This window comes from Herpailurus yagouaroundi, unplaced genomic scaffold, assembly GCF_014898765.1.
Source record: "Herpailurus yagouaroundi ecotype Mexico unplaced genomic scaffold, PumYag 142, whole genome shotgun sequence".
Classification (NCBI taxonomy): Eukaryota; Metazoa; Chordata; class Mammalia; order Carnivora; family Felidae; genus Herpailurus; species Herpailurus yagouaroundi.
Window position 1 is genome coordinate 27644271 of NW_024412397.1, and position 22513 is coordinate 27666783.

Here is a 22513-nt window from a genome sequence, read left to right on the forward strand (position 1 = left end):
ACGTGACAGGCCCGGCGGCGGCAGCGGCGGCGGCGGCAGCGGCCGCGGCGTCTTCAGCGGCGCCCAGTGCAGGATGGTGCTGGAGGCGGCGGCGGCGGCCGTGGTGGCGGCGGCGTCGTTGGCGGCAGCGGGAGGGGGTGCTGTGGCGGCAGCGGCGCCCGCGGGTGGTGTAAAATGGCGGATTTCGAGGAGTTGAGGGTAAGCGGGGGCGCGGGAGTGGAGAGCGGAGGCCGCGGGGGAGGGGAGGGGAGGCGGGGAAGCCGCAGCGTCGCCGGCCGCCACCTTCTTGTTTCGCGGGGACCGGTTGGCGGAGCCGCTAGCCCGGCCCGAGTCCGAGCGGGCGCGGGCGGGGGAGGGGAGGGGAGCGAGGCGGCCGAGGACGCCCGGGCCGCGCGGGGGCGGCGGACCCTGGGCCCCGGCCAGCGGTTGGTGGGTCCGGCCGCGGGTCCGCACACCTGGCGCGGGGCGGGGGCCGCCGTCGGGAGAGGCTCGTTGGGGACCCTCCTGCCTCGTTTGAGGGCTGAGGTGGGAAGCGGGATTTGCTTTTCCACCTTTACGGGGTGTACGTGTGCGTGGCGATTCAGAAGTCTCCACGTTACTCACTTGGTGGGAGACTGTTTTCTGAAACGTGAAGTTGCGTTTAGGAATCCTCTCTTGTGGCTGATGCTACTGTTTAGTGAGATCTGTCACGAGAAAGGCCCCTTCCACCTACCAGTGCTTCCTCTTTGAGAGAAGCGTGGTCTTTGGGGGAGCATTGCTTTTAGTAATCGACCTTAAACCTTGAATATTTTCTTAGTGCGGTGGTAGAACACCCGCAAAGGCCGTGTTGTCAGGAGGTTTGTGAACTCGTTTTGCTCTTGAGGGAAAACATTTTTTCTTCGTAGCCTTAAAACAAGGTCACAACTTTATTGTTGATATCTTTGTATAGTAGAGGTTTGAAAATGGGTGTGCTGGGGATGGAACGGAAAAGATAGCTTTCTCCGGGCTGCTAACCTCCAGAGTCCTCAACTGAAACAAAACTGTGGTAAACGAACAGAATTTATGTTTTACGGATCCCTGAATTATTGGCGACGTAAATGGATTACTTAAGGACGAAAACCCTGATTTAAAAAAAAAAGTCAAAGTAGAGATGAATGTGAACTTGAAATTAACTGCAATCTTTTTGCGTCACAGAGGTAGGATATCAGGGTTACTTTTTTGGAATAGAAAGGAAGAGGAATCCGATAAAAGATTCAGTTTTGTATGTTTATTGTTTTTTCGACGAGAGATGGAGTCGGGGAAGGATGTTGGCTGCTTACCTGGCTGATACAGTAGACATCAGCAAAAGAACGGACTGGTGATTCCGATCTAAAGGGAGAGTGTGTTATAGTTTGCAAAATACCTGCCATTTTCCCGTCTTTTGTTTCAAAAAGAATTGCTTAATTCCTAGTGAAAAGTGCATTAATGCATTTTATGCCCCATGTTAGTTTATGCAGAGAACCTTAACAGTAGGTTAAGGGGTGTTCGTGTTTGTAAGTGTAAGGGTTGTTGTGTCCAGAGCCCCAGCTGTGGAGCTTTTAACACCTGTGGAGCTTTTGAAACAGCCAGGCCTGAGCCTCAGCTATGTAAATTAATACGTTAGGTTTAGGATTGGTTGAGAAAACTGAAATTGAGGCTATTTTTTTTTTTTTTTAACCTGCAGTATCCTCTTAATTTTTGCGTAGTAGTATATGCATACACATTATCCTCTTCTAAGGTTTTTGTTGATGAAAATCTTTCCAAGACTTGTGTTAGACTTTTATAAATGTTGTTGGTCAATCTTAATAAAAAGGGGAGGATTTATTTACCGGTAGAGGGCACAAAGGGCAGTCAGTGCTGAGGTTCTAAGTGGAACTGCAAAGTGGTTGGCAACCAAGCAAGCTTTTTCTCTCTTTGGGTCTACCTTTCCCTTCTTCCTTTTCTCTTCCCCCACCTCCTTTCCCCCTTTGGCCCTCTCCTTCTTCCCCCTCCCTCATCTTCCCCTCCACAATTTGTTTTGTGGGTCAGCTGCATCATCTCTTTCTGTAAACCAGCTGTCTTTGCTTCTCCCTATACTTGATGGAAGATGGCCCCTCTTGCACAGTTCACATCAGGTGCCCAACAGAGACTGACTGGGGAGAGTTTTCAGAGGAGGGGAAGGTGTGCAGATAGATGCTGGAAGAGTCATCATTCCCAGTCTTTGCCTTAGTTGCTTAGCAGCACCCTCTACATTTAAAGGTGCACTGTCCCTCTCTGTGCCCTGCCCCCCCATTTCAAACAGTGATGATGATAATGATAATGGCAGGTATCCATTGTCATATAGTGGCTATTACATGCCTGGCTGTGGTCTAGGCACTTCATATACTTGTTTAATTCTCAGGACAGTTGTAACAGAATTGTTAGAAGAAATTGTCAGAAGAAATTGAGACAGATTGAATAACCTGACACAGCTTGAGCTGGAAGACCTGAGGTTTTTAACCTCAGATGTGTGGCTTTAGAGTCTATCTTGTGTGCAGTTTCCTGCAGGTCCACCTGGTGCTGCTAGCCATCATCCTGCAATCTGTGAGCTAAACTGAATGATAAATAGCCAATGCCCTTCTTGTGTGACATACAATACTGGAGGGGAAATAGGACAACTGACTGAAAATCTAATAGAAAGGAAAAGGGGAAGAAACATGTAGGGCATTCTAAATGGTCTCTGCTTCAGAATATATTCTGAGGATCAGAGAGATAGTCAAGTAAATTAAAGGACCAGGAAAAATAGCCAGCATTAGTTTGTTGGTTAACTTGGCAGTAGAAAAAATAGCCGACCTGGATGTCACGTATTTTGCTGCTAATTCTGCTGCTGAAGGGATTTCCATTATCTTTAGCCATCATCATTCAGGGCTACTCCCTAGGGGCATGTATAACCAGAGCAGGTCACTCTGGCTCTGCTGCCCTCTCCTGTACTGGAGGTCAGGAATGCTGGGAAAGGTCATCCTCACTGTTCTTTAGTGACTCCTGTGCCTTTGCTTTGTAAGCTTGGGGTGGGGTGGGGGATATTTGATGAGGCAACGTCTGTGGAACCTTAAGAGGCTGCCAGAGGATCTTAGTTTTTGAGACTGCTGTGTAAGCCAATACCGGAGTTCTTGTCCGGTCATAGCAGAATATGGCAGTTCTATGCTTTGCTGCTTTCATTTTAATAGAATACCAGCACACCTTTCTTCTAGTTCTTCTGAGAGAGAGGGTCTGACTGGCTGAGCTTAGGTGAGCATCCACCTGTGTTCTAAGCATCTATGGCCAGAAGGTTAGAGTCCTATTATGCAGACCTGACTCATGAGATTATCTTGATGGATTGGGGGAAAGGAAAGAGCAAGTTCTCAGTATGGAAATTGTGGGCTGAGTAGTCAAGGATGATTATAATGTGTCATGTATTTGAAACTTTCAAGGTGCTAGAGAAGAAATTATTCAATCCACTGGTTGCCCGTTTATAGCATTTATGTTGGTAGAAGTTTGTGAATTTACTAGTTAGCTAGTTATGAAAAAACCTGGGACAAGCTCGTAAGATCTGATGGCCTGGGCCTCTCTTATTGCCACCTTCCTTTCCCCCCACGATAGTCTGTAGCAGAGCTAAGCACAGAGGCAGAAAAGTGGGGGTCCTGAAGTCCCTCATTCTTTCAACCAGAGTGGCTTTTTTTGTAATCCTTGTCTTTCTCTTCCAGTTGCGTAATTGTATACTGTGGGCTGCGGGTGCAGTCTTTTGGCAGTCTTTCTTAAAAAGGTTCCTGCTAGGGTACCTGGGTGGCTCTCTAAGTGTGCAACTCTTGGTTTTGGCTCAGGTCATGATCTCACGGATCATGGGTTTGAGCCCCGTATCGGGCTCATGCTGGCAGCAGAGAGCCTGCTTGGGATTCTCTCTCCCTCTCTGTCTACCCCTCCCCTGCTCAAGTGCACACAATCTCTGTCTAAATAAGTAAGTAAGCAAATCCATAAACATTAAAAAAAAAAAGGTTCCTGCTACTTTAACCTCGTTAGTCCACTCTCCTTACTTCTCACCACCCGAGTGTGGGGATGGAGGGGGGATCTATTGCAGTAATTTTTTTTTTTAAGTCTCTTTTTCCTGTATTCCTCATCCTCATCCTTTTTGTGCATTGAGTTTATTATCCCTGTGTGTGTCAGAACGAGAGTGAGTGTGTGTGCAAAGTCTTGGTGTGTATTTGGGCAAGTGAAAGTGAGTGATCATAACTTTCTTGACAGATACTGGTAAACCAGATGCAGAAGATCGTTTATGCTGAGTCTTAAGTACTTCTAGAACAGCGATTTTCTACCTAGAAAGCTTGAGGATTTGTTTGGTTCTTTACACCTAGGAAGACTTGCCATTCTGGTAGCTTCAGATGCTCTTGGGATGTAGAGGGAGCATCAGAAGTGAATCGGGGATTTGAGGTTAGAGTTCTTCATCTTTCGTAATACCCCCCAACTAATGGGCAAGAAAATAGACCAATATATATGACAGATGTAACAGAATCTACCGTATGATTCAAAGCCATCATTGGACACAACTAAAATTTCAAAGATGACTTCACTTGAGATCTTGCCTATGAAAGCAAATTCTCACCTCAATATTTAACTTAAATAGATAATTTTTAATAGTAAGCCACGATATTCTTAGCTATAGTAGATATTTTTGCATTGGTTTGGTCCTTAGGTCCGTCCCCTCCCTCTAGTAAACATGAATATCTTTTCTGATAAAGCTGGCACTTTTCTAAGTATAATATTGTCCAAATGTTTCTCTTTTCTCGGCATTTTGCCTTTGTTTTTCTGGATTTTATCTTAGCTGGTTTATTTTTAAATTTTCTTATTGAGATAAAATTGACATACTATAAAATTCAGGCTTTAAAAAAATGTTTATTTTTGAGAGAAATTTGGGGCTGAGATAAATTGAGAATTATATCTCAATATACATATTGTATATGTATACAATATACATATAATGTACATATACAATACCTATACAATATGTATATTGAGATATAATTCACATGCCATAAAGTTCAGTCTTTAAAAAAAAATGTTTATTTTTGAGAGAGAAAGGGGAGGGGGCCGTCAGCACAGAGCCCGGCATGGAGCTTGAACTCACAAATTGTGAGATCATGACCTGAACTGAAATCAAGAGTGGGATGCTTAACTGACTGAGCCACCCAGGCACCCCTAAAACTAAGCCTTTTAAAGTAGTTTTGGTCTATTCACAAAGTTGTGCAAGCATCACCACCATAATTCCAGAACATTTTTATCACCCCAAAAGAAACCCCATACTCGTTAGCAGTCACTTCCTGTTCCTTCTTTTGCCCAGCCCTCAGATTCCGGTAATCTTTCTGTCTCTATGGATTTGTCTGTTTTAGACATTTCATAGAAATAGATTCATACACATGGCTTTTTGTGTCTGGCTTCTTTCATTTAACATAACCTTTTCAAGGTTCATGTGGTAGCATGTATCAGTGCTTCATTCCTTTTTTATGGGTGAGTAATAGTCCATTGTATGGAATATACCGCATTTTGTTTATTCATTCATGAATTTATGTACATTTGGGTGATGTCCACTCTTTGGCTAGTATGAACATGGCTAGTATGAACATGTGTATAAGTTTTGTATGGACATACATTTTTAGTTATTTTGGGTAGTTACATAGGAGGGGCCTTATTGGGTACATGTGGTGACTCGGTTTAAGTGTTTGAGGAACTGCCAAACTTTCGCTCTGTCATTTTACATTCCTGCTAGTAGTTATGAGTTCTGATTTCTCCATATCCTCACCCACACAGGTGTAAAGTGGGCTCTCATTGTGATTTTGATTTGCTTTTCCCTGGTGACTAAGATGTTGAGCATCTTTTCATGTGCTTATTGGCCATTTGCATGTTTTCTTTGGAGTAATGTCTATTCAAACCTTTTGCCCATTTTTATTTTTTTATTTTTATTATTATTGTTTTTTAATGTTTATTTATTTTTGAGAGAGAGAGACAGAGACAGAGCACAAGCGGGGAGGGGCAGAGAGAGAGAGAGGGAGACACAGAATTTGAAGCAGGCTCCAGCTCCGAGCTGTCAGCACAGAGCCCCACGCGGGGCTGGAACTCACAGACTGCGAGAGCATGACCTGAGCCGAAGTTAGACATCCAACCGACTGAGCCACCCAGGTGCCCCAAACCTTTTGCCCACTTATAAATTGGGTTTTTGTTTTTTAAGTTCAACTTCTTTAAAAAAAAAAAAAAAAAGTTTAACGTTTATTTATTTTTGAGACCGAGAGACAGAGCATGAACAGGGGAGGGGCAGAGAGGGAGACACAGAATCTGAAACAGGCTCCAGGCTCTGAGCTGTCAGCACAGAGCCCGACGCGGGGCTCAAACTCACGGACTGTGAGATCATGACCTGAGCCGAAGTTGGCTGCTTAACCGACCAAGCCACCCAGGCACCCCAAGTTCAGCTTCTTTATATAGTCTAGATACATGTTTTTTTTTTTTTTTTTTTTTTTTATCAGATACATGGTTTGCAAGTATTTTAGTCCTTTTTATGGACTGTCATTTAACTTTCTGCATAATGTACTTTGAAATACAATAGTTTTTACATTTTGACAAAGTTTAATTTATCACTTTTTTCTTTTCTTGCTTTTAATTTTGATAAGAAAACATTGCCTGATCCAATATCATAAAGATTTATGTTTGTTTTCATGTAAGAGTTTGTATTTATAGTTTTAGTTTTTACATTTAGGTTGTTGATCCATTTTGAGTTCATTTTTGTTTATGGGGTGAGGTAGGATTCAATCTTCTTTTGCATGTGGATATCTAATTGCCCAGCATTATTTGTTGAGTTTAAGAAATTGCGCAGTGGAAATAAAAGTGATGTGTGGAATCATTTGGTATCATAGTCCAAACTATTCTTTATGAATGTTTACTTTGAATCCTCTGGTAATGTGACTTTTTTCCTAGACTTTATTGGAAGACTGGTTTGACACAAGAATTTTTGTGACTTTGCAGAGAACAGTATAAGCCTAACATAGCCATTCAGAGTGCTCCATTTGATTATTCATGCAGGTCAATAAAAGCACTTCTTGATAATGTTGCCACAGTTGTTGTTTTCTTTTCTTTCTCTTGCTCTCTCTCTTTCTCTCTCCCTCCCTCCCTTCCTTTTTGGTATTAGCTTTGGGATGAGTAGCTCTTGACTGTATGACCGTGGCCAAGTTATTTCACTTTTTCTTTAACCTGGAAGGTGGTTTTAATAATAATTTTTTTAAGTTTATTTATTTATTTTGAGAGAGCGTGCGAGCTTGAGCTTGGGAGAGGTAGAGAGAGGGGAAGGGAAAGAATCCCAAGCAGGCTCCATGTCGTCAGCATGGAGCCTGATGTGGGGTTTGACCTCATGAACCGTGAGATCATGACGTGAGCTGAAATCCAGAGTCAGACTCTTAACTGACTGAGGTACCCTGGTTTTAATAATAGTTTTTATTCTTTGCTCCGTTCCTCATCCCCCCCCCCCCAAATGAAAGCAATACTGTGTAGATAGTACAGAAAAACTCCTAAGGGAAAGTAAAAGCCCTTCCTTTCTTTCCCAGTAGGTTCCAAGGTTCCATTCCTGATGTAACTGCTTTTAACCGTGTTTGGGGTTTTTATTTTTGGTTTGGTTTGGTTTGCCCTGGTCTCTAGTCGTCCCCCCCCCCCCCAATTTGGTCATTTGTTTCTTAAATTCCACATGAGTAGAATTGTATTGGTCTCTCTCTGACATATTTCACTTAGCATAATACTCTGTAGCTCCATCGGTGTCATTGCAAATGACAAGATTTCATTTTTTATGGCTAAGTAATATTCTTGTGTGTATGTGTGGCCAGCCACATCTTTAACCATTCCTGTATTGATGGATACTTGGGCTTTTTTGTAATTTGTTATTGTAGATAATAATATTGCTGTGAACAGTGGGGTGCTTCTATCCCTTTGAATTGGTATTTCATATTCTTTGGGTAAAAATCTAGTGATGAGATTGCTGGATCATAGGGTAGTTCTATTTTAACTTTTTGAGGATCCTCCATACTGTTTCCCAGAGTGGTTGCACCAGCGTGCATTCCCAGCAACAGTGCAGGGAGGTCCATTCCCCTTTTGCCACATCCTTACTAACACTGGTTTCTTGTGTCATTGATTTCAGCCATTCTGGCAGGTGTGAGGTAATATCTCGTAGTTTTGATTTGCATTTCTTGATGATGAGTGATGTTGAGGATCTTTTCATGTGTCTGTTGGCTATCTATTTTCTTCTACCAACTGCATTTTTTTTTTAAAAGGAGATCTGTTTTATTCCTCTTTGCACACATCAGTGTATGAAGGTGGCTATCTCCTGACTCCATACATCTCTGACACAGAAATGCTCCCTCACATATGCCCAGTTATTCACCCCTCTTCAGTCTGGGAGAATTGGCAGTTAGTGGGTGGGACAGAAGGTTTACATCTCAGGAAGGTGTTTTTTGGTTTTTGTTTTTTGGAGACATTTTTGTGGGAAGTTTTGGGTCAGGGGGAAAGATAAGATCCAAGAATGGGTATTCCATCCTCCATGTTCTTGGGGAAATCCAAATCCCAAAGGTTTTCTGAAGAAAGGCATCTCTCAGCAACCCAGGAAGGGAAAGAGCTCAGACCTACTGCCTACATGTAAGTCTGAGACAGAAGAGGGGGTTAAGTGGCAGAGATTACAGACCCAAGGCAGAGGAGTGAAATGCTTGTGGGGGAGCGAAGGGGACAGAGCCCAGGAGGCCCAAGTCATAAATCCCACCCCCTCCCCAATTTTGAGCAAAAACTCTTTTTTGTTTCTAATTCTCGTGTTAATTTTACTTTTTATTTTATTTTATTTTTTTTACGTTTATTTATTTTTGAGAGACAGAGCAGAAGTCGGGGAGGGGCAAAGAGAGGAGACACAGAATCCGAAGCAGGCTCCAGGCTCTGAGCTGTCAGCACAGAACCCGATGCAGGGCTCGAACTCACAAACTATGAGATCATGACCTGAGCCGAAGTCAGACACTTAACCGACTGAGTCACCCAGGCGCCCCTAATTATTACTTTTCATAATAGTTAAACTTCTGTTTCTTGACTGATCAGTTTTAGACAACATCTTTTCAGTTCCCAGTTCACTTCCCTTTGTTTCTCCTACCTCCACCCTTTGTCTGCTTCTAACCTTCATTTTCTGTTGCATTGTCAAGATTTATAGCTTTTATATTATAACTTTTCTAAGCTTTTCTGTGCTTATATAGGAAGATTGTAGAAATTGAGTACTGATGACCAGCCTTTGTAATATGTATCCTGATAGAAATATTAGTCACTGTAAAACCAAGTAATGTGGAGCTATAGAAGAGCTTGTGTTACTAAACCTGTGCTCCTTTAAGGAGAAATGTAATAAAGTCCTGCTTGGGTGAGGAGAGCTTATGGAAATTATTTTTTAAATTTAATATTATAATGTGTTCTTATATGTAACCATTCAGCTTTTCTTGAAGGTAGGCTTTCTGGAGCTCTCAACCTTCCTTTTCTTATTTGGGCAGCTTGCTGTCTAGTTCTGCTGTACAGCTGTCATCCTGGGCTTACATTGTACTCCTGGATTAGGTCTGTTGCTTGAATCCTGTGTCTTTTTTAAATTCCTTTTTTAATATTACTGGAATGTAATCATGAATAGTTGTTTTAGTAAGGACACGTGATGAACAGTCTTAATTTCTTCAGTATCTGAAAAATGACTTGGCCTTTGTTCCTGATTGGAAGTTTAGATGTAGAACTATAAATTGGTAGTATGGTTTTTCCTTACGGATTTTGAAAACTTTACTCTAGGAATTTAAAACATCCAATGTTGCTAATATAGGTCCAGTTACAAATCCTATGGTTATCCTTTTGTAGTCATCTTGTTTAAAATCTTTATGGTGATCTTTTTATCTTTCGTATTTTGTGAAATATGTCTGGTTGTAAGCCTTTTTTCATTCTTGGGGGAGTAACTTTTCAGTTCTAAGACTCACCAGGTCTGGAGACTGTCTTCTATTTCTTTGATAATTTCTTTCCCTCCTTTTTTGTTTTCTGTGAGACTCTTGATGGGTGAATGTTGGACTTCTAGATTGATGTTTATTTATCTGAAGGTTTCCTTGGTTTTGTTTTTGAACTCTTCCATAGAATTTATTTCAGTGATCGTATTTTTAGTTTATAGAATGTTTAATTTTCTTTCTTCTTTCTTTCTTTCTTTCTTTCTTTCTTTCTTTCTTTCTTTCTTTCTTTTTTTCTTTTCTTTCTTTCTTTCTTTCTTTCTTTCTTTCTTTCTTTCTTTCTGTGGCAACTTGTCTTCTTTTTATGGGGAAAAATGCCTTGAACTGAGGATGCTAGTTGCTTTAAAAAGGTCTCTTGAGACAATTCTCTTATTGTAATCGTGGTTTGTGTATTTGGGTACACCATGCTACCCTTTTTTATTTCTTAAATGTTTAAGTTCTTTCATAAATACAAAAGATTATTTATAACAGGTAAAGGTACAGGTAAATAAACATGAATATAGCCATCATGTAAGTTAAGAAAATAGTTCATTAGGTCAGCAGGGTGCCCTTTCCTGGTTTAATCCATGATAACATGATATCATGTTATTATTTTATAGGTATATAAAATCATGTTATATCTATGTAAGTTTTTATGTGCTTAAACATTTATACAAATGGAATAATACTGTATTTGGGTTTTTTTTATCATTGTTTTTAATTTTCCACTGTATGAATACCACTTTATCCATTTTCTTGTTGGAAGTTTGTGTAGTTTCCATTTTTTTCCTATTATAGTCTCTCACATTCCTTATCTACACTTTGGAAATCCAAAAACTTTTGAAAATGCAAAAAAAAATTCTGTAAACTTACCCTGCACTGATGTGACACTGTTTGTGAATTTAGTGATCTCATTTAGTATAAATATTTGTACATTTCACCATACAAATTCTAGGAGTAGAATTGCTGGGATTTAAGGGTGTGTGTATCTTCAAATACTGGATGATGCTAGATTGTTTTCTAAAGGTTGTGTCAATATTTGCTCTCTCCATCAATGCAGAAGTTTTCATTGCTTAGCGTTCTTGCTAACACTTAACTTTTATCAAATTGAAAGTTTTTGCCAATGAGTATAAAATTTCACTTGTTGGATTTTAATGTTTTCCTTTGGTAAGAAGGTGAGCATCTTTTATTATGCTTATTACCATTTTCTTAACTCTTCGGAGATTCTGATTGCCTATTCTGTGTCTTTTGCCTGTGTTTGTACTAGCATATATATATATATATATATATATATATATATATAATTTTTTTTTTTTTTTTTTTTTTTTTTTTTACTAATTTGTAATAGTTCTACAATCGGATCTGTCTGTGCTTTCTGGATTCTTATCTCTTAGTCTGTGCTAACAGCACCATCAAATTGTCTTAATTTCTTTTAACTCTGTAACAACTTCCACAAAAACTTCTGTTGCTCTAGGGCATTCATATAGAAAATACATAGATCATGAGAGTACAGCTGAATGATTTTTTTTCAATATAACCATCTGTAGATGAAGAAATTGAACATTACCAGTACCCTAGAGACTCCTCTTGAGTTCCCTCCCAATGACTAACCTCTGCCTCCTGAAAGATACTACTGGCTTGACGTTAGTCTTAGATTAGTTTTGTCTATTTTTTGAGCCTTATATAAATGGAATTGTATGATGTATATATTATTTGCGTCTGACTTTTTCCTCAATTTTGTTTACAAGATTCATTTGTAGGTAGTTGTAGTTTGTTCATTCCTTTCCACTAGCAAAATACGGGTTCCAGTTCCATGTTCTTTCTTGTCTACTCTTTTAATTTTAGACATTTTGGTGAATGTGACTTTAATTTGCATTCTCCTTATGAGTAATGATTTTAAGCCCTTTTTAATATATTTATTGCCCATTTGGCAGTCTTTATTAATATGACCTGCCAGGTTTTTTGCCCATTTTTGGGCCATCTATCTTTTTCATACTGATTTGTAGGAGTTCATCATATATCCCAGATATCAGCTTTTGCAGGTTTATATTTTGTAAGTAATCTTCTCGATTCCCCAGACCTAAAAGTCTATTCAAAGATCTTGACTTCTCAACCTATCCATTGCCCTTTCCCCATTGGCAAATATTTCTAGGTGAAAAGAGGCCTCAAATGTTGGACTCTATTTTCTAGACTTCCCTTCTTTCCACAGTGTTGGCCTCTCATGTCCTTGCTGACTTGATAGTGCTTCATGCCTTCAGATGGATGTTTTTCATATTATATTCCGTTTTTAAATTTTCACAGACAGGGTTGGTCTCAAACTGTTTACCCATCATTGAGGGATAAGAAGTAGGTCAGTTCCTCCTCCCTTGTAGTTCTTGAGGGAACTTCTTGGCTGTTTGATCCTCTCTATAATTTTAAAATCATTTTTTTAAAGTTATGTAGACGCATGCAAACATGCACAATCTGTTGGGATTTTGATGAGAAATGCACTGAATCTGTAAGCCAGTTTGGAGAGAATGAAATTTTCTTAACCATGAACATTGTGATCTTCATTTATTTAGGTCTTTTACAATATCTTTCATAAAGTTTTGTAATTTTCTTCCATTAAGCTATTGCAAATATTTTGTTAGATTTATTTTTAGGTGCTTTATTTTTTTGTATCAAATCATAAATTATGTCTTTTCATAATTTTCTACCTTGCTGGTGTATAGAAGCACAATTTGACTTTGTGTAACAACCTTGCTTTACTCCTAAATGTGATAAATTATCTGTAGAATTCTTTTGGATTTTCTGTGTAGACAGACCTATCTGTGAATAATGACCTCTTTGTTTCCTTCTTTCCAATTCTTATGCTTTTTTTTTCTTTCTTTCTTTTTCTTGTCTTAATGTGCTGGCTAGGATCTCCAGTACAATGTTGAATAGAAGCGGTGATGGGGGCATCCTGATCTTGTTCCTGATTTTAAAGGGAATGCTTTCAAAGTTTCACAGTTAAGTATAATGCTTGCTGTAGGTTTATTGTAGATAATCTTTTCAGGTTAAGGATGTTCCTTTCTATTACTAGCTTGCTAAAGGAAAAAAAAAGTCTTTTTTTTTTTTTTTTTAATTTTTTTTTAACGTTTATTTATTTTTGGGACAGAGACAGACAGAGCATGAACGGGGGAGGGGCAGAGAGAGAGGGAGACACAGAATGGGAAACAGGCTCCAGGCTCTGAGCCACCAGCGCAGAGCCTGACATGGGGCTCGAACTCACGGACCGCGAGATCATGACCTGGCTGAAGTCGGACGCTTAACCGACTGCGCCACCCAGGTGCCCCAAAAAGTCTTGAATGGATGTTGAATTTTATCAAAAGCCTTCTCTGCATTTTTTGAGATGTTTTTCTTTAATAACCTGTTAACATAGTGAAATACATATAATTTCAAGTATAAAGTCAACCTTGATTTGTTTCCTTTTTCATTATTGGACTCAAATTGAAGATAGTGAATTTAAGTTTTTTCTGATAATTAGTAATATTGACTTATAATTAAAAAAATACATTTTTCTTCTTGTGGAAGAATTTATTTAAGATTAGAGTGATCTGTTTAAGTGTTTGGTAGACTCCCTGGCAAAATTTTTACTGGTGTTTTCTTTGTGGGACACTTCTTAACCACTGATTCAGTTGCTTTGGTTATAGGATTGTTCATATTTTCAGTTTTCAAGCCAGTTTTGGTAGGTTATACTTTTATAGGAAGTTGTCCATTTTATTCACATTCTTGAATTTATGGTATTAAGTTGTTAATCTCTAATTTTGTAGTCTGTAGTTAATGTCCCTTTTATCTTTTTTTCTTTTAATGCCTTTAAAAAAAAAACTTCTTAAAAAAGAACCAAATCCCTATTTTTTTGTTTTTGTTTCTGTTTTTTAATGTTCTTCATTGTTTCCTTCCCCCATTCGTTAATTTCTGCTCTTTGTTTCCTTAAGCTTCTTTTGGGTTTATTTCTATTCTTTTTCTAATTTCTTAAGTTGTACGCCTTTTTAATTTTCAGGCTTTTAACATAGGTCTTTATTGCTTTGCCTGCATCACACAAGTTTTGATGTGCAATAATTTCATTATTTTTCACTTTACAATTTTCCACTTTGAATTCTTTAGTTTATGAGTTATTTAAAGATTTTATTTCTAAACACATGGGAGTTTCTTTAGTTGTTGATTTGTAATTGTGTTGGGTTAGGAAGCATGATCTATATGCTACTAATCCTTTGAAATCTCATAAGACTGTGGTCAGTTTTTATTTTTGTTTGTACATGGAAGAGAATTTGTATTTTGCAGTAGTAAGCACAGTTTTGTACATGTCTGGTAGTCAGGCTTGTTAATTCTGTTCAAATCTTCTGTATGTTTTTAGAGAGCCGAAGTATGTTAATCTTTCAGCAGAATGTTTTTTTCCCCCAGTTTTTTTCTTGTAGTTCTACCAGTTTTTAAAATATATTTGTTACTAGTACATGGAAGTGTAAGCGTGTATTTTCCTGTTGAGTTGGAATATTTATTCTATGTGGTGACTATGTCTATGAATGCTTTTTATATGACATACTACTGTTTTGTATTATAGTATTTTCTTCAGCTCACTTTTTCTGATTTTTAAAATTCTCCCTCCTATATTTTTGTGTTCTTTTGTTTTAGTTTTCTCTCTTGTGAATATCATGCTATTGAATTAAAAAAATCAATCTGCTCTGGTAGTCTTGGTCTTTGTAATTTTTAATTAAACTTTTTATGAAGATAATAGTTTGCTCACAGTTAAGAAATAGTACAGAGACATTTCATGTAGTCTATACCTAGTTTCCCATAGTGGTAACATCTTGCAAAACCATATCAATATCACAAGGATATTGACATTGACACAATCAAGATAATGGACCATTTCCATCACTATAAGGATTCCTCTGTATTGTCATTTTTATCACCACACCCACTTTCTTCCCATTCCCTTAATATCTCGGACCCACTCATCTGTTCTTCATTTCTATGGTTTTATCTTTTCTAAGAATGTTATATACATGGAATCATACAGTATGTCACCTTTGGGTTTGTTTTTTGTTGCTTTGTTTTTGTTTTCATTCAGCATCATTCTCTGGAGATTCATACGTGTTGTTATATGTATTAATAGGTTTGGATTTGCTTAACCATTTACCTGTTGAAAGACATCCGTGTTTAGAGTTTTGGGCTGTTACAAATAAAAGTACCTTAAGATTTTGCAAAAGTTTTTTTGTAAACATAAGTTTTCATTTCTCTGGGATAAATATCCAGGAGTGCAGTTCCTGGGTTGTATGGTTATTGTATATATAGTTTTTTAAGAACTTGCCAAACTGTTTTCCAGAGTGGCTGTACCATTTTACATCCCTACCAGCAATGTATGGAGCGATCCAGTTTCTCAGCATCCTCGCCAGCATTTGGTGTTATCACTGTTTTTCATTTTAGTCATTCTGGTATGTATCTAGTGATCCTTCCGTGAGGTTTTATTTGCATTCCCCTGGTGGCTATAATGATACTGAACATATTTTCATGTGCTTATTTTTTATCTGTATATCCTTATTGATGAAATGTCTCTTCATGCCCTTTGCTCTTTTTTAAATTGGATTTTTTTTCTGTTGAGTTTTGACAGTTCTAGATATATTCTAGATACCAGTCCTTTGTTAGATAATGTGGTTTGCAAATACTGTTGCCAAGCCTGTTGACTGTGTTTTCATCTTTTTAACAGGGTCTTGCAGAGCACAGGTTTTTAATTTTGATGAAGTCCAATGTATCATTTTTTCTTTTGTGGATTTTGCTTTGAATGTCAAGTCTAAGAACTCTTTACCTAGCCCTAGCTCTTGAAGATTTTCTTCTGTATAGCTTTATTCTAACATTTAAGTCCATGATTCGTTTGGAGTTAATTTTTGTATGAAATGTAAGACATAGTGGGATGCATAATTTGCTTCAGCACCATTCGTTGAAAGGCAGTCTTTCCTCCACTGAGTTACTTTTGCATCTTTGTCAAAACCTCTTTGGGCATATTTGTGTAGGTCTGTTTCTGGGTTCTCTGTTCTGTTCAATAGACCTATGTGTTACTTCTGCTAATAACACATAGTCTTGATTACAGAGCTACGTTGGGAAATGAAATAGACTGATTTCTATTTTTTTAAAATTGTTTAAGTTCTTCTAGTTTCTTTGTCTTTCCAGAAAAATTTTAGAATAATCTTATCTATATAAAGAAGTCTTGGTGGGCTTTGGGCAGAAACTGTGTTAAATCTGTGTCAGTTTAGGGAAAATTGATGTAGTTCCTTTGTTGAATCTTTAAAAGCCATGGAGAATCCATTCATTTAGATTTTCTTGGACCTCTTTCATTAGCATTTTGTAGTTTTCAGTATATAATTCCTGTGTATGTTTTACTTTTAAACATGCATTTTCATTTTTTGGGGAGTGATTATGAATAGTATCATGTTTTTAACTTGTGTTTTTACCTGTTCTTTGTTAGTATATAGAGATTTGATTGGTTGTGTATTGGTCTTGTCTCCTGTGACCTTGTTGAAGTCAGTTATTGGTTTTAAGAGTTGTTTTATAGAGTCTTGAGGGATTTGCAAATACAGGCAATTAAAATTTTTTTTTCTTTCCAAACTATATGCCATTTATTTCCTCTTCTTGTCTTTTCCCTTATCCAGAACTTACAGTACTATGTTGATTAACAGAGCGAGAATTGGTATTCTTGCTTAATTTCCAATTTTGGGGTGATGTGTTCAGTCTTTTCCCGTAAAGCGTAATGTTAGCTCTAGATATGTTGTAGGTAATTTCTATCAAGTTGAGGACGTTCTATATTCCTGTTTTTCTGAGAATTTTTGTGAGTGGGTGTTGAATTTATTAAAATCATTTTCTGCATTGACTGTTTTGATCATATGGTTTTCTTCCTTTAGCTATTAAGGTACACTGCATTGATTTCAAACATTGAACTAGCCTTGTATCCCTGGAATAAACTTCACTTGGTCGTGGTATATAATTTTTTTGTATATTACAAAATTCTGTTTGGTAACATTTTGTTAAATATTTTAACATCCATAGTTGTGATGGATATTGGTTTGTAGTTTTATTTTTATACTACTTATAGTTTTTATTTTTATACTACTTTTGTCTGGTTTTGCCATCAGGGTGATATTAGATTTATAAAACGAATTTAGAAGTATTCTCTCATCTTCTATTTTCTGGAAGAAATGATATCAAATTAGTGTTAATTCTTTTTTTTTTTTTTTTAAGTTTATTATTTTGAGAGAGAAACAGAGAGAGAGCGCATGCATGGGCAGGGCAATAGCAAAGGGAGAGAGACAGACAGACTCCCAAGCAGGCTCCATGCTGTCAGCACAGAGCCTGATGCAGAGCTTGAACTCATGAACTGTGAGATCAAGACCTGAGCTGAAACCAAGAGTCGGACACTTAACCTACTGAGCCACTCAGACACCCCAATATTAGTTCTCCTTTAAATGTTGGGTAGAATTCTCCAGTAAAACCATTTAGCCCTGATCATTTCTTTTTTGAAAGTTTTAAAATTATGAATTAAATTTCCTGAGTAGTTGGTGGGGTATGAAAATTATCTATTTCATATTGGGTGAGTTGGGTAGTTTGTACTTTTCAAGGGATTAGTCCTTTTTTTTTTTTTTTTAATATTTTTAAAAGTTTATTTATTTTTGAGAAAGAGAGTACAAGTGAGGGAGGGGCAGAGAGAGATTGAGACACAGAATCCGAAGCAGGCTCCAGGCTCTGAGCTGTCAGCACCGAGCCTGACATGGGAGCCTGACACAGGGTGAGATCATGACCTGAGCAGAAGTTTGGATGCTCAACCTACTGAGCCACCAAGGCGCCCCAAGTCCTTTTCATATAAATTGCCAAATTCCTATGTATAGAGTTGTTCTTAGTATTCTTGTACTATCTTTTTGATGTCTGTGGTTTCTGTAGTGATATCTCCTAATCTTGCTGTTTTAATTGGAAAGTTTATTTCCTTTTTATTTGTTGGGATTATTGATGTATTTATATTGTATTTGTATTTACTCCTTTATTCTGTGCTATCCATTTTTTGTGTGTTTTGTCTCCCCATCTGTTTTCTTGCCACCTTTTGGGCTGATATTTTCCTGCCCTCTTTCTCATGTTTCCTGCCATTTGCTTTCTCACGTACTCTTAGAGTTTTCTTAATTTTCTTTTGAAATTTTAATACGTGTAAGTCTAAAACTATCCTATTTTAATCTACAGAATACTTCAACCTGCTCTCCACTCTACCAACCTACACACATGCCATTGTTGCCTGGAGGTTTTGTTCTGTCATTTCTTAACCTCACAAATTTGATACTGTAGTTTTATATAGTAAATATATGTTTAGGCTAATCGCCTCGTTCCTGGGTTTGTCATTTTCTTTGCTTATCATTCTGCTACCTTAGATTCCTCTGGTTCAGCAGTGATGAGCTTTTTACTTTCCCTTCCCTGTGTTAGACATGCTTTCTTCCTCAAAGGCTTTTGCACCTGTTGTGGCCTATGCTTTGGAATGCTTTTCCTTATATACCCATTGGGTGCCTTGTTACTCCTTCAGTTACTTATTCAATTACCTTCTGAATGAGACCTTCCCTCTTTAAAATTGCACATCCTTTACCTTTTCATTATGTTTCCTTTTTTCCATTATTTTTGTTCTTTGTATTCATCACCACCTGCCATATTATATATTTTGTTTTTTATGATAAGTTTTAATCTGTGAAACCCTTCAACTCATTATTCATTGGAATTTTATTATATTTGTAAAATAAAGTTGAGGATTATTGACATATTTTCAGTATTTACTATTTTTATTTAGTAACATGATATATTCCTTAATTTATTCAAGGGTTCATTTATGTCTTGTTGCTTTTATGCAGCTCTTGCAAAATTTTTAAATTTATTCCTTTGCATTTTATATTTTTATGTTAGACTTTTTAAAATACTGGTTTTCCTTATCAGTCACTTAAAAATCTATTTGATGTAGAGAAAACTACAAATTTTCTTAACTTAGTATTATTAGGTCTTAATTTTCAGTGGATTTCTTTATTTTTCCTTTTTTTAAAAAATTCTTTTAATGTTTGTTTATTTTTGAGAGAGAGAGAGAGAGAGAGAGAGAGAGAGAGAGAGAGAGACATACACACACACACATAGTATGAACAGGGGAGGGGCAGGGAGAGAGGGAGACACAGAATCTGAAGCAGACTCCAGGCTCTGAGCTGTCAGCACAGAGCCTGACGCAGGACTCAAATCCATGAATTGCAAGATCATGACCTGAGCCAAAGTAGGACGCTTAACCGACTGAACCACGCGGGCGCCCCTTCTTTACATTTACAGTGTAGAAAGTTCTGTCATTTGCAAATTATATATGTTACTTCTTTTATTTTTTTAAATGTTTATTTAGAGAGACAGAGAGGATGAGCGAGTGAGAGACTATGTGCAGGTGGGGAAGGGGCAGAGAAGGAGAGAGAGAGCATCCCAAGTGGGTTCCATGGTTTCAGTGCAGAGCCCAGTGTGGGGCTTGATCTTACAAACCGTGAGGTTATGACCTTAGCCAAAATCAAGAATCAGACATTTAACCAACTGAGCCACCCATGCACCTCTAAATGTTACTACTTTTGTAGTAGACAATTTGTATTGTCTAGATACTTCAGAATAACTTTCAATGAGAAAACCTATCTTTTGTAGGTGTTTATGATATAGTGTTTCATCTTTAAAGGTGATATTTGCTACTGATTTCTGATAGCTACCCTTTATCATGTTAACAGAGTTTCATTCTGTTTATTGAGAAGTTTTATCAATAATGGATAGATAGGACTTCTTCAAATGCCTTTCTGGCATTAATGCAGATTAATCATATGGCTTTTTTTTTTTTAACTGACAAATCTTTTTGTATTGTTTTACTTCCTTTATCAATTTTCAGAATAATGAGTTTCTCAACATCCTGTAACAGAGATCAGTGAGCTGTATTTTTTGGTTTTTGGTTTTTTCGTTAAAAAAATTTTGTTTTAATATTTATTTTTTGAGAGACAGAGCATAAGTAAGTGGGGAGCAGACAAAGAGGGAGACACAGAATCTGAAGCAGGTTCCAGGCTCCGAGCTGTGAGCATGGAGCCCAGTTTAGGGCTGGAACCCAGGAACTGTGAGATCGTGACCTGAGCCGAAGTCAGATTGAGCCACCTACGTGCCCCTGGGTTTGTTTGTTTGTTTTTTTTTTTTTAAGTAGGCTTCATGCCCAGTATGGAGCCCAGTGTGGAGCCCAGTGTGGGGCTTGAACTCATGACTCTGAGATCAAGATCTGAGCTGAGATCAAGAATTGGACGCTGAACAGATTGAGTCCCCAGGTGCCCCAGTTGTGTATATGTGTTTTAAGTATTGTTGTGAACGAATGATTTTTAATGTATTTGATGTGTTTGAATTGATGTGGTTTTTGTTGTCTTCGATGGTCCAGTTGTCGTCTTGGGGCTATTGGATTGTTTTCTGTGTCCTTCTGACAAGATTCCAGTAGTGTCTAATAACTTCTTTGCTTTCTGGTATGATAAAATCTTCTAGGCTCATCTTGTGCATTTTCTACCCCTGACTTGGAGTTAGCCATTTTTTTTTAAGGAGCCTGGTTTCCTTTTGTGGGAAATGGTATTTAGATCACAGTCTGTTTTTCCCTACCTTCAAACAATGTTTACTTAATTAAATTTGTAATACTTTTAGATTTATGGAAAAATTAGGAAGATTGTGCAGAGAGTTGCTATATACTAGTTTCCTCCATTCAAGCAAACTTTTTACTATAGAAAGATTCTTATATTTTCAAGGTTGAGAATTCCCCCTGTACCCAGTACTCAGCTTCAGCAATTATCAACTCATCTTTTTTCATGTATCCACTCCCCCCAGTGATTTTTTTTTTCAAGTTTCAGATATTTTTTATTACTTTCTTAATTGAGGTATAATTGACATATAATGTTATATTAGTTTCAGGTGTACAGCATGATTCACAATTTGTATGTATTGCAAATGATTACCACAATAAATCTAGCAAATATACATCATCTTACAGTTACTAACATTTTTTGTCTTTTTTTTTTAAGTTTGTTTATTTTGAGAGAGTCAGAGTGTGCAAGCGGGGGAGGGGCAGAGATAGCAGGGGACAGAGGATCCGAAGCAGGCTCCATGCTGTCAGCAGAGAGCCTGACGCGGAGCTCAAACCCACGAACCATGAGATCATGACCTGAGCCGAAGTCAGACACTTAACTGACTGAGCCACCCAGGCGCCCAACTAAAAATTTTTTTCTTAGGAGAACTTTTAAGATCTCTCTTAGCAACTTTCAGATATACAGTATGCTATTACTAACTATACTCATCGTGCTGAACATTATATCCCCATAACATTTAATTTATAACTGAAAGTTTGTACCTTTTGATCCCTTTCACCCATTTCCTCCCTCCCCCCACCAAAACCACCAAACTGTTTTATGAGCTTGGTTTTCTTGTTTTTGTTTTGTTTTTAGGTTCCACATTTGAGATCATATGTTATTTGCCTTTCTCTATGTGACTTATTTCACTTAGCATAATGCCCTCAGGGTCTGTCCATGTTTTCGCAAATGGCAAGATTTCATTCTTTTATATGACTGAGTAATATTCCATTGTGTGTGCGTAAGCTGCTATATATATAAAGCTGTGAGGTGTATGTGTATATATACAGCTTCTTTATTCATTCCGTTTTTGGACACTTAGGTTGTTTCCATATCTTGGCTATTGTAGGTAAATAATGCTGCAGCAAACTTGGCAGGGGTGCATATATCTTTTCAAGTTAGTGTTTTCATTTCTTCAGGTAAATACCTGAATGGAATTCAGTGGAATCGCTGGATCTTTGTACAGTTTTATTTTTAATTTTTTGAGGACCCTCCATGCTGTTTTCCATAGTGGCTGCACCAGTTTACACTGCGGCCAGCAGTGCGCAGCGGTTCCCTCTTCTCCACATCGTCACCAACGTTTGTTATTTCTTGTCTTTTTTGATAGTAGCCATTCTGACAGGTGTGGGGGATATCTCATTGCGGTTTTGATTTGCATTTCCCTGATGATGAGTGATGTTGAACATCGTTTCATGTCTTTGTTGACCGTTTTTTTAAATGTCTATTTGAAAAGTGTCTATTCAGATTTTCTGGCCAATTGTTAAAAAGTATTTAAATTCCACTTAGCATACAGTGTGATATTAATTTCAGGTGAATGTATAGGGATTCATCACTTCCATACGACTGGTGCTCATCGCAAGTGCACTCCTTAATCCCCACCACTTATTTTACCCAGCGCCCCCCCCCGAGTCCAGTCGCCCACTTCCTTTCTGGTGACTATCAATTCCCTGTAGTTAAGAGTCTTGGTTTGCAGCTCTGTTTTTCCCTTTGCTCATGCTTTGCTTCTTAAATTCCACATGTGACTGAAATCATACGGTATTTGTCTTTCTCTGGCTGACTTCTTTCACTTAGCAGAATACTCTTTAGCTCCATCTATGTCCATGC

General features: G+C 37.9%; 1 protein-coding gene across 2 annotated transcripts in view; it reads left to right on the forward strand.

The window, feature by feature from the left end:
* The first annotated feature begins 23 nt into the window (after window positions 1-23).
* Window positions 24-22513, forward strand: part of PIAS2 (protein inhibitor of activated STAT 2) — a 96949-nt gene continuing 74459 nt past the window's right edge. Inside the window, exon 1 of one of the 2 annotated variants that reach the window (XM_040478896.1) lies at window positions 24-198. In XM_040478896.1, the coding sequence (XP_040334830.1) occupies window positions 175-198 (24 nt within the window). In that variant the 5' untranslated portion in view covers window positions 24-174. Of the gene's footprint in view, window positions 199-15416; window positions 15449-22513 lie in introns of those variants that run through there. The other variant, XM_040478897.1, reaches the window with a different exon arrangement.